This window comes from Carassius gibelio, chromosome A12 (assembly GCF_023724105.1).
Source record: "Carassius gibelio isolate Cgi1373 ecotype wild population from Czech Republic chromosome A12, carGib1.2-hapl.c, whole genome shotgun sequence".
NCBI lineage: Eukaryota > Metazoa > Chordata > Actinopteri > Cypriniformes > Cyprinidae > Carassius > Carassius gibelio.
Genome location: NC_068382.1, coordinates 25,252,876 through 25,265,752, shown reverse-complemented (window position 1 = coordinate 25,265,752; position 12,877 = coordinate 25,252,876). Strand labels below are relative to the sequence as shown.

Sequence of the window (12,877 nt, the reverse complement as noted above, 5' to 3'; positions counted from 1 at the left end):
ATTTTTACTGTATTGTTTCTGTATTTTTGATCAGATACAGCCTTGGTGAGAAGAGACATCTTTAAAAAACATTAAAAAACCTACTGGTCACAAACTTTTGAACAGCAGTGTTATATATATATTATATTTAAATCTATTAATTCCAATAAATATTACTTAAAATCTAATAGAAATCTGCCCTTTAATATCTAAAAACTGATTAAATAAAATGTAAAGAGACAAATCACAAAGGGTGTTAAAGGATTTTTAATCTGTTCCTTCACCTCAGCTACTCTGACAATCCAGAGTGTGTTCTCACACGTGTGTGTGTGTGTGTGTGTGTGTGTGCTGTAGTTAAAGTGTGTCAGGATCCTTTTAACCTGTTTGATCCAAAACAAACAACTGATGTGTTCACAACACGGACCGGAAAGACGGGTTCCTCAAACACACAATACAAAATAAAAACCAGATTAATCAGAAACACACACACACACACACACACACACACAGATACAGAATCAGTCCACGCAGCCTTAGACAACTCTATAAGATCTGAATCCCTGAATCACTCAATAGTACAACATATATGAAATGTAATATACAGTATGGATTATTTAACTTTTTTGTCAAATGTAAATAAACAGTTGAAGGAGACGTTGGATGCTCATTTTCCACAAGTTAGTATAATTCTTCAAGGTCTTTATGAAATGTCAGTCACACACTTCTTCAAACTCCTCAAAAGTTGTGTAAAACAACACCATTTCACCTTGTCAGAAACAGCTCTCACCACAGCGACATGTTTCGGTGCATGTCTCTTTAAATGCTAATGAGCTCTGAAGACCCCGCCCCTCTCTCCATATATGGCTCGGAGGTGCTCGATATCTACGGAAACTGTTTGCTTTATGAGAGATCAAGACTCCTAAACTTAACCATATAGTAAGTACATGTAGTTCATTAATATTACTCAGTACTCATACGTATAATAACACTGTTACAAAGACACCTTGAAATAAAGTTTAAGTTTTTTATTTTTTTAAATCTTGAAACTAAGATAAATACATATACAGAAGAGGATGAGGGCCAAGCGGTAATACAAATTAAATTAAAAAATCTTGAGATTAAAGTCATTATAATGAGTGATTAAATACATAAAATGTTCATGTTTAAGAAGCAACACTGCATAAAATATTGTGAATTTGGTTACGATGATGATGACTTACAGCTGGCCGTGTCATCATCCGAGACATTAACCAAACAAATATCAAAGATCTTCATGAATGAAAACTCATTTGGATGAACTGGAGCTCATTTATGATCCTCGGGCCATAAAGATGTTCCACAGATGGGATAATGAACGCTGTGATGCTGGACGGTTATCAACAGAAAGAGTCATTTACCGTGTTTTACAACATCCAGAGACGACTTGTGCTAAATATAGCATTATGTACAGCAGCTTTGATGCATTTGATCAATGTGCATCATGAAGTACATCCACCTGAGCTTTTCTCACTGATTTTCCTTTTCTTTCTTCCTTTTTTTAGTTTAATTGAGATTGTATTCACAAACAGACTTTTGTCTGTACATCGCACATGCTGTACATTGATCTTGTTTGAGTATTTTAGACGTTTTACCTGGAAAGCAAAACAGATATATCTTTAATATGAGTGGAGGATATTTTGAAGGATCAACAAGTTAAAATAAAAAATGCACTCATTAGAAACAAGCTATATTAACTCTAAGTCCTGCACTTTTCAAGGTGTCAAGGAGAAAGGGTAAAACATGTTTCAAGTCAGCTGTGCATTCATCACAAACAGGATTATTCCCTTTCTTCCCGACTGTGGGAACTGAAGTGGGTGGTGTTCCTCTTCAGGTCTTTGCACAGCTGGGTGGAGCAGACAAACACACGTCAAACAACCATTAACCAGCGCTCCACCCATCTGTGTTTGACACGCAGTTACGTAAAGTGACTTCTTATGTGTGTGTAATCTGATTAAAGCTGAAGCTCACCTGCTAACTGTGTGTGTGTGTGTGTGTGTGTGTGTCAGTCATCTGATTCACACAGAATAACACTGGAGCGGACGAGTCTCTGAATTCTCATGAAATCAGTCACTGATTCACACTACGCTTCACATTACAGCATCCTGAGAATGACACAGAGAACACACACACACACACCCATTCCCCTGAGACACACACACACACACCCATTGCCATAAGACACACACACACCCATTCCTCTGAGACACACACACACACACACTGAGGTAAAACACAGGGATATTTATAGCTTAATGTTCACTCGACATTTACTGAAACTTACAAAGATTTTTCCGATTTTTAAAAAGGCATTAAAAACATTACGCCACGTCTGAAATGTAAATAGTTATAATTGCATATGAATTAGCATTCATATTGGTTTCAAACATTTTCATACCCTATTGCACAATGTTCAACAGAAGATTTGATTTAATTTTCACAATAATCATCAGGTAAACATTAATTATATTATTTACACCTTGAATCTACAGAATAAAAAAAAAAGTTCTTAATAATCCAAATAATTTTGTTGAACTTATTGTAATAATCTTTCTCATTTGATAACCTAAACTAACCTTCCACATCATAAAAAAAATATCTCACATTTTTAAAGAAATTGTTCATTAATGTAGTCAAAAAGGATGATTATTTAAAAACAAACAAAAACTTAAATAAATATTTTTTTCATAAAAATCATAAAAACTTTTGCCATCACTTGACATTAATTTTTTTCATGTCATATTATACAATTTTCAGCAGAAACAATCAATAATCATCAGATGAAAATGTATTAAATATATTTTTTACACCTTAAACATACATGACCGTTCAAAATATTCTTAATCAAGTTTTTTAAATTTAACAACCTAAACTAATCTTCCAAATCATAAACAAATTATGAACTTTTTTTTGATATTGTCAAGAAATCAATCACTAATGCAAACAACATTGCAATTGACAAATAATGATATCTGAGATGATGTCCATAAAGTATTTTTACTATACATCATAAGTTATTTTAAATGTTATCTAAAAAATATAATTTTGAAAAAAATTATAATAATAATAATAAAAAATTATATATATATATTCAGAAATGTAAAACATTCATCGTAGAAGAAACTGCTTATATAAAATGTATTTTCATTAATTAATTTATTGGTTTATTGTAAACCTAATACTAAAACTTAGAAAACTTAGAATATTATTAAATAAATGAACACAGCCAGCCAATAGAAAGCGTTCTCTCTGTAAGATAGCAAAAATTAGAGAAATATGACTGAGAGCGATTTATGCTCCTTGTCAGACTCTGATAAAGATGTCTGAAGAACAGAGAGGAGCTGATGAAGATCTCAAAGGCTGGAGTGTGTGTGAGTGTGAGTGTGTGTGTGTGTGTGTGTGTGTGTGTGATGGGTTCAGCGGGAGTCCGACGGCTATATAAAGCTCTCGGCTGTGTGTGTGTGTGTGTGTGACTTAAACCGGATTCTCACTCTCTCTCAGGTTACCTGTGTCAGACTCACACCTGTTCTCTCAGGAGACGTGTCACCTTCACAGTGTAGTGTTTCTTTCACAAACACACCTGCACTGTTTCACAGGCTCTGCCCTCAGGCCAGCTGCACCACAGATCCATCAGCACAGCTCCATTACATCGAGATCTGGGATCTCAAACTGGAGCTAATGATCGTAACAGAGGGTTTAAGACAAGCTATGATAGGGTTCTGTGTCCAGGCAAGCAATCCCAGAATGCACTGCAACTAGCTCAGTGAAAAATACAAATCTGATGCGCAAAGACAGAGAAGCTAAACTGACCTTCAATGTCATTAAAATGTCCAAGAAATCCATAAAGACAAAAATCATTCATGTAAATGACATTGACAAGAACGTCTGAGATGATCAATAAAAAGTTAATAAACACATTCTCTTAAAAAAACTTTATCAGGAAAGTAACATATGAAAAATAATAAGGAATTTAATTATGAAACAAAGTAAAAAGTGAATTTTATTCTGAAAAAAAAAAAATATATAAATATATATCGGAAAGAAAATATTTTCAGAAATGTAAACAGAATTATTTGGAAAATAAATGTAATTCTGAAAGAAATCTGACAAAATACTGAAAAAAATTCTGAAATGAAAACACCACTCTGTAAGTATAATATTCTGAGAATTAATAAAATATATATTGATATATATATCTCTCAAAAGCTACCAAAAATATAATAACATTTTTGGTAGCTAAATATAAATATATATACATAAAAAAAAAATTACAAAACGTTATTGGATACAATGTTTTTATTAAATACATTTTAATTAATTTATTACTTAATTATTTAACAGTACAACTGAACATAATACTATAACTGAATGCAAAAAAATGAATACATCCATGTAATTAAAACTAATTAAAATATATATAATAATTCATAAGATGGTCTAATCTAACTAAATATCCATTGTGTGTATTTTGATGGTTATTAAGATATTGCATTATCGCTTGCAGACTTTTAAAAGCCATTGAGCTGCCTGCAGTCACTTATGAGGTACAATCAGATTTCTGAAGATCATGTGACACTGAAGACTGGAGGAATGATGCTGAAAATACAGCGGAGCATCACAGAAATACATTACACTTTAACACAGATTCACACAGAAAACTGATGTTTTACATTAGAATAATATTTCACTATTGTACTGTTTATACTACAGTATGTATGACAGCATCCCCTTCTCTCTCTCTCTTCTTCCTTCATTTTGCTCGACTTCACGGCCGTCAGGAAGACGAGCGGCTGCACATTAAGACACATGAGCGGTTGTGCTCCACTTTCCTTTCCTCCGTCTCGTCTAACTGAATTAGCGCTGCAGAGAGCTCCTGCATTAGCAGTCAGCAAATTCATCTAATAATAGGTTTATAATAGTCTATTTAAAGGTGCAGTTAACGATTTCTGAGAAACACAGGCTTTTGTGGCCTGTCACTCATGAAGGGGGAGGTGCCTGTGTGTAGCATGTTTGGGGGCGGAGCTACCGAGATATGGGCGTGTTTGTTTTGGTCACTTCAAATATCAGTTTCTCAGGAAACTTTTGAATATTTATGTAACAACATATTTTCTTTATTCACACACACACATACACACACACACACACCAGCAGGAGGAGATTCATGTCGCATTCACCTACAGCTAAAACGAAAGCTTCACATCACACAGTAAATAAAGCCTCTGAGAGCGTAATAAAAGCCATACGAGGAACATAAGGAACATATTGTCATTTCCATACTTAGGTGAGCACGGTTTACAGTAATTAGTGCCACTAACAGACGCTCTGAGCTCAGCTAATGACTCTTTATTAGGGTCAAACAGAGCTGTAAATATAAAACATGTTGTTGATTTACAGTGAAGCATCGGTTCACATCCAGAATAAACAGCTCTGGTTTATTCACTCGTCCACACTTCATACAAGATGCTCACCTCTTTCTGTCTTCAGTCGCAAAGAAATTAAGGGTTTTGAGGATTTTTCTCCATATAATGGACTTCAATGGAGACCAAGGGGTTGTTTCAAAGAGCTCTACACGATCCCAGCCAAGAAATAAGAGTCTAATCTAGAGAAACCATTGGTTATTTTATAAAAAGACAAACATTTATATACTTCCACAGATGCATGTCTTGCGCTGGCTTGAAGTCACATCGTGGAAAACACTTTAAATCTATGGAAGGCAATGGTTCCCATCAACTGAACAGCAACTAACAATGTGTTCTTTTGTGTTCAACAGAAGAAAGAAACCCATACAGGTTTAGAACGAGTGAAGGATGAGTAAATGATGGAAGTGAACTAATCCTTTAATGACAAGCGGCAGCATGTTTAGTACTATTAGACTGCTGTCACTTTAAGAGCTACACGCATCTAATATTCAGACATGCATGTGTTTCTCTCTGTTTACTTCTACTTTAGACATGACCAACTGTGTTTATGTGTAAACCTTGTGTGTTTCTGACAGTATACACACTCACTCCAGTAATCAGCAGCTGTTTGACAGGATTTTTAGTGTGTATGCGCTCGCCAATGAAATGTTTAACCAGCAAGACTCTGAAGCACAAGCAGTTGTTTTGTGGCCTTGTACAGTAAACTGAACCACTGTCGAGCAATACTAACATAATTCTCCAAAAGCAAATCATGGAGATATTTTACTCGTAATATCCGTAATATCGCACAACCTAAAACTAATTTTAGTTCTGTAATCAATACACCTCATGATTGGATCATTTAAATATATTTGCTAGTCAGATGTAATTTTTGTGATTTGTAAACAATTATGAAAATAAAATAATAAAAAAAAATTAATAGTGTAGATGTAATGATTTAATTTAAATATATAAATAAAATATATATAAAAAAACAGATTTCTTTTAACTTGAAATACAACTAAACTGAAAAACTAATTAATAATAAATAAATAAATATTATATAAAACTTTTTATGATTATAATTGATATATAACAATATACTGCATTATATGTATTTTTTATATTTATTTATCACTTATATTTATATATAATATTTATTTGTTTAATTTATACATTGATTTTTTATTTGTTTTTCAATTGAGTTATATTTCAAGTTAAAGGACATCTGCTGTTAAAGTGTTTTTATTTTTACCTTAATAATGGAATGATGTTCAAAGAATCATTATGTTACATAATTTTCCAGTAATTGTGAATACAATTTTGCCATAATCAATCATTCAGCTCTAATATTTGCATTGTACAAATAAATTAAAGTTTTTGACAGTCGACACACAAGTCCAAACCCTCCCGTTGTTCCCAATGACCAGTGGCTCTCTGTTTCCCAGCATGCTCTAGTTCCCGTACAGACTGATCGCTCGGTTTAAACGAGACAAACACTGGACGAGTCTCCGGTCCAGAGACGTCACATTGCTGTGTTTGTCTGAATCACAACCAACACACGTCATCGGCATAATGACCTTCATCGTTTGCATGCACATACTCTTCCTTCAGATGCATCAGTACTGATTCTGCACAGCTATTTCATCTCGTTTATTCTCATGCACGACCAAAATCTAATTTAAGCTCATTTGCATAAAATGTGCACAAAGAATTGATCTCAAAAACACATTTCTGCCTGTATGTTGCAGCTGTTGTTGGAAGTAACCTTTCGTTTTAAACAAGCAGATATAGATGTGAATATCCAGTGTTTACATAACTGCACAATTCCAATGTGCATGTAAATATAATAAAAGTTGCGTGTGAAGTTCAACAAATGCACATGAATGCACATGAATGGACATTCAGCTCATGTTCGGCTCGAACACAAACTAATGTCAGAAACACCACAGGATGTTTGGCTGTGAGAACAGAGCCGTTCTTCAGTCTCAAGCCCCGACCGAAGGGTCTTCAACAAAATAACTTCAAAATATTATAAATACTCGAGCTTCAGGATCTGTGACCGAGCGACACAACCAGATGGAGGTTTTGCTTTCTTGGAAGAAACATCTCCATGACATACTGTCAGACAGAAGCAAATATAAACCTAAAACACGACTGAAATAGCTGCTTCATGCTCTTCTGCACGCCGACTAAATATTCACATTTAAAACTACAACTAAAATCTGCTATGCAAAACCCAACAATGCATTAAAGAAATAGTGCACTTAAAAATAAAAACTGCTGAAATTGTGCTCATCCTCAGGACAATCGAGAACAGGTTTGGAGAAATGTAGCATTGCATCAGTGTCTCATCAATGGATGCTCTGCAGTGAATGGGTGCCGTCAGAATGAGAGTCTGATAAAAACATCACAATAATCCACAGCACTCCAGTCCATCAGAGAACATCTGGAGAAGACAAAAGCTGAAACACATCCAGCATTAAGATGATTTTAACTCAAATAATCCATAATAACACTTCCTCCAGTGAAAAAGTGTTCTGGTCTGAATCAGGAGAGAAATCTGCACAGATCAAGCAGCGTTTAAACAGATCTAAACCTTCTCCAGATGTTCTCTGATGGACTGGAGTGCTGTGGATTATTGTGATGTCTTTATCAGACTCTCATTCTGACGGCACCCATTCACTGCAGAGCATCCATTGATGAGACACTGATGCAGTGCTACATTTCTAGATGTTTTTGAGAACATCTGTTCACTGCATTAGATCTGCACACAGAAGTTTAATAGTAATATTACAGTCTATGCAACTGTACTTTCATGAGGAGTTCGTATTTGGCTCAGTCTGATCTTGTACAGTTTTAATGTCGAGTCTGAAGAAGGTGTTACCCTTCCATCATTCATCACACATTAGAGCACAATAACAGCGTCAGACGCCTCACAAGCCATCCACCCGTGCTTTAAACACAATGACTTGCATTTTTAATGCACGCTGCTATTATTCTCCTACAGTGCTGTGTTCAGTCCATCTGCATTCAAGAGAAAGAATTCAAACAAAACAGTCACATGACTTCAAAACGCACTCTATTTACTTCCTGATTCATGTCCCTGGTCTTACTCTGAGTGATTAATAGTTGACGCTATATGTTATATTCACTAAAAGACAGCAATCAAATGTGCACAGAGTGACTGACCTTTCTCCAATAACAAGCTCTGTATTCAATCACACGTCTAGCTTCAGTGTCTAATGCACTGCAGGTGTCTGAGTCAGAAGACTGCACTTTCCCGTCATGCGTCTTCACTTGATAGTGCACTGCATTGTGTGAAACCCTCGGCTGGGGAAGCGTGGCGTATGACACCGTGATTAATAATTAATCAGAGGTTACTGTTGTGTAAGCATTTGTGTGGCACGACACTCTCACTGCCAGGGACACAGAAACTATAACCTGATTAACAGTTTCAAAATCTACCCATATCCATGCATTTTGGTTAATCTAAATAATTTAATATCACTGCAGTGCATACTATTATGTGTAAGCGTCTAGGAAGGCGTGATCTCGGTCTGTCCTTCATTAAATCGGGCGTCCCTCGTCTCCGTCATTAGTCACTGATCTCCAGGGAATCTCCACAACAGCATCACATCATGTTGCCGTAGTAACCGAGACACACACACACACACACACACACACACACACACACACACACACAAACTTCAAGAGGGTCCATTCCAGTCCGAATGGATTTAGCAGAATAAAACCACTGGAATGCATCATAATCTAATCTTTAATGAATACAAAAAAAAGGAGTTTTGACAGGCGTAAGAAACCATTCATTTCACAACTTTTTGTATCAAACTGAGCAAACAGACACACACACACACACACATATATATATATATATATATCGCATTCAGGGTTATTATAAAACTAAAATTTTAAATACTAAAATATTAAATATTTAAATGACTTAGACATTAGATATTTCAATAATACTAAAAAAAAATTAATATTAAAAATATATAATTAAGCTAGTTGCCATCGCAATATTTCTAATTATTGCCCTGATGCACTGAAATACCTAAAACTAAAACTAAATTTAAAATAATTTTGGAAAAACATACATTTATACCTGAAATACAGTGAATGTAAATTTAAATAATATTTGGAAACATTTCAGCAAGCTATAAAAATTAATTTAAATAATTAATAAAACTATATTCTATTATTTTAGAATAATTTTGTATAGAATAATATTTTTATAATATATATAATATATATATATATATATATATATATATATATATATACAGTTTTTCAGTCTATAAAGCTATTCTACACTGACACACATAGATAGATAGATAGATATATAGATAGATAGATAGATAGATAGATAGATAGATAGATAGATAGATAGATAGATAGATAGATAGATAGATGGGTCTGGGGTCAGGACAGGTGAAGGATGCTCGAGAGGCCCACATCAGGACCGCGGTACACATCAGATCAGATCCAGACCGATTCTATCTCTCTCATTCCAAGCATCATGTTTTCACACATGCATATGTAAATGAGTAAGGTAAAGCTGATCATATATTCATGAGTCGCCCATCAGCAGCAGCGAGAGTGACAGATGAAGGTGTTTTACCTGCCCACGGTCTGGTTGGCCAGTTGTCGCATTCGGTTGAATTGCTTCTTCATCTTCCTACAATTTGCGCGTGAATCCCGATGGAAGAAACAGCAGCTGACATTCCTCACTTAAAGAACAACCGTCAGGAGATATTCCACGGCTCGGGCCATAACGAACGATTCCTCTTCGGCCTGCAACCATCACCTACAGCGAAAGAAAACGCCAGAAATCATCATTTGCGCGTTCTGCTCGTCGCTCGAGACTCGGGATGCTCCGCTGAGCTCCGGTGACGCGGCGGCAGGGCGGCGGGGCATTATGGGTAATGTAGTTCTGCGAGACAAACTGGCCTACAATTTGACACTCTGAAGGTCGTGGGAATGTATTGTATTCAGTTTATGAGATCATACTTCAGCAGTTTTGAAGCTCTCATAACATTCACGTAAAACAATTCCAGTTAAAAATAAAATCGAACTGACATGCAGCTAATAAACTGAAATCACTGTTGTGAGTTAACATAATAAAATACATAATTTACAGAATATGGTTGGTTGTTAAAATACATAAAAACATTTAAAAAATACCACTACTACAAATAAATAATAGTTATGCTTACAATGTTGCCATCTTGTGGATGTCGAGAAGAACTGCAGCCAGCGCTGACAGGGAAACAAAATAATTTTTTGTTCTCTTGGAATAAATGAACGAATGAATAAGTGTATTTTTCATGCTGCTGATGTTTGGTTTGGGCGAGATGTTCCCCTGCTATCAGTCCGTGGTAAGTCCAGGGAGAAGAGAAGTGTATTAATCCTGCACCACGAGAAAATTAGGAATTGCAAGCCGCTGAAACTAGTTGCTAATTGCATGCTTCAATCTTAAAGTTTTCATATTTTTTTTCCAGGATCCCAAACAGCTTCCTTACAGCGACCTGTATCTGGAGATAGGTGGAGATCCTGAGGAACAACCAGAACGTGTCAAACATTATGAAATCTAATGCTAGAATCCTCTCTGTGTCTGTCTCTAATAAAGTTTATTTAAATGTTGTGTGTTTTGGACTTGAAATACCTGCATGCATGTGAGTATTTAAATATGCATAATAAATATGCACATTATATTTAAATAAACTTCATGATTTTATTTTCAATAATTAAAAAATATCTATTTTGGGATGTCAGTAGTCAGTCTAAAATGACTAAATAAAATGCAGTTCATAAGAACACCATTAAGTGTTAAACACCAAACAGTATAACTGTATATAATCTGGATGTAAGTTAGCTTCATTTTTGTCGTTTTTTAACCAAAATATCCTAAATATTGAATGAAAATCTACACGGGTAATGTTGGCCTACTTTAGCTTTAGAGAATAATTTATTTATTATTATTTTATATTTAATTAAATCATTTTTACTTTAAGCGATGTTGGCATTAGTAGAAACATACAAACCTCGTCGATAAGATTTCGAGTCTTTATCGTTTAGTAAACGATGTCCCCCGTCGGTTGCCGTACTGGACTACAACTCCACCCAGAACTACATTCCCCATGAGCGCCGCGCGCCGCGAGGAGCATCGATAAACTCTCTTCAACACACAAACCAGCCCAATAATCGCAAATAGCCGTAAGTACACACACAAAACTTACTGTGTTCTAACGCTTTTAAGATCATCTCGGGATCTTGTCCTGTTTTATTGCGTGTAATCGAGTCTGTTTATGTGTTTTTGGAGGGAAAGCGGAGAGCAGCAAGTTAATGCTAACGCTAACAACAGATACTCGGTAATAAACAAATGTGATTACAAACATACTTCTGCTCTACAGAAACATCATTTATTAGACATCTATTTTATAAAGATGCTAAATAAATTTTAGACTAAATATAATTCGAATCTAAGACATAATATCTGTATATACATGAGTTTAGTGCTGCTGTTTTCGTGATTTGAGTCTGTTCTGCTCGCCAAGGCTGCATTTACTTGACCAAAAATACCATAAAAAGGTGAAATATTATTCTAATGTAAAACAGCTGTTTTGAATATGAATCTCTGTTAAAGTATAATTTATTTCTGTGATGCTCCGCTGTATTTTCAGCATCATTCCTCCAGTCTTCAGTGTCACATGATCTTCAGAAATCATGAAAATATGATGATTTACTGCTCAAGAAACATTTCTGATTATTATCAGTGTTGAACACAGTTCATATTGTTGTGGAAGCTGTGATACATTTTACTTTTCAGGATTCACAGATGAACAGAAAGTTCAAAAGAACAGCGAAAACATTTGTAGCATTTATTCATTTAGCAAATGCTTCTAACTGAACTATTATCTGTTTGTCCATTTACAGATGGTCACAAAAATAGAGTTTCCAGTTTTTCCTCTTGGGTTGTTAGTTCATGTGATCCACTGCACAGTTCAGTTTTACACCCACACACACACACACACACACACACATATATATCTAAACATCATAAAATCAGGATGCATTTACTTGAGATGCTAAATAAATAAAATTAAGTCTGAGAAACTGAACAAAATGATCATTTTCGGATAATGTTTGATATGGAAATCTATAAGTGATTTTTGGGATAAAAATTATTTTAAAATGTGATATAAAAACTAAAACGTAGATATATGTAGAGCTTATAGCGCCGATATGTTGTTGTTTTTGTTGATTTAATTATTATTGTTATTATTAAACAAGATAAAAACTAAATAAATAATAAAGATTATTAGTCCTGGTATTCTTTGAACTGTTATCGTTCTTCTTATGACTGGGGAAGTAGAGTATGTGTATTAATGAGTTGTTTTTCCTGGTCAGCTGATCTAGTCTGAATGCAGCTCGTCCAATCA

General features: G+C 34.8%; 1 protein-coding gene across 1 annotated transcript in view; it reads right to left on the bottom strand.

Moving 5' to 3' along the window:
• Positions 1 to 10,326, bottom strand: part of arhgap44b (Rho GTPase activating protein 44b) — a 28,573-nt gene extending 18,247 nt beyond the window's left edge. The window contains exon 1 of the mRNA XM_052612031.1: positions 10,057 to 10,326. Coding sequence (XP_052467991.1) covers positions 10,057 to 10,109 — 53 coding nt within the window. The 5' untranslated portion in view covers positions 10,110 to 10,326. The remainder of the gene's footprint in view (positions 1 to 10,056) is intronic.
• Between the last annotated feature and the right edge of the window lie 2,551 nt (positions 10,327 to 12,877).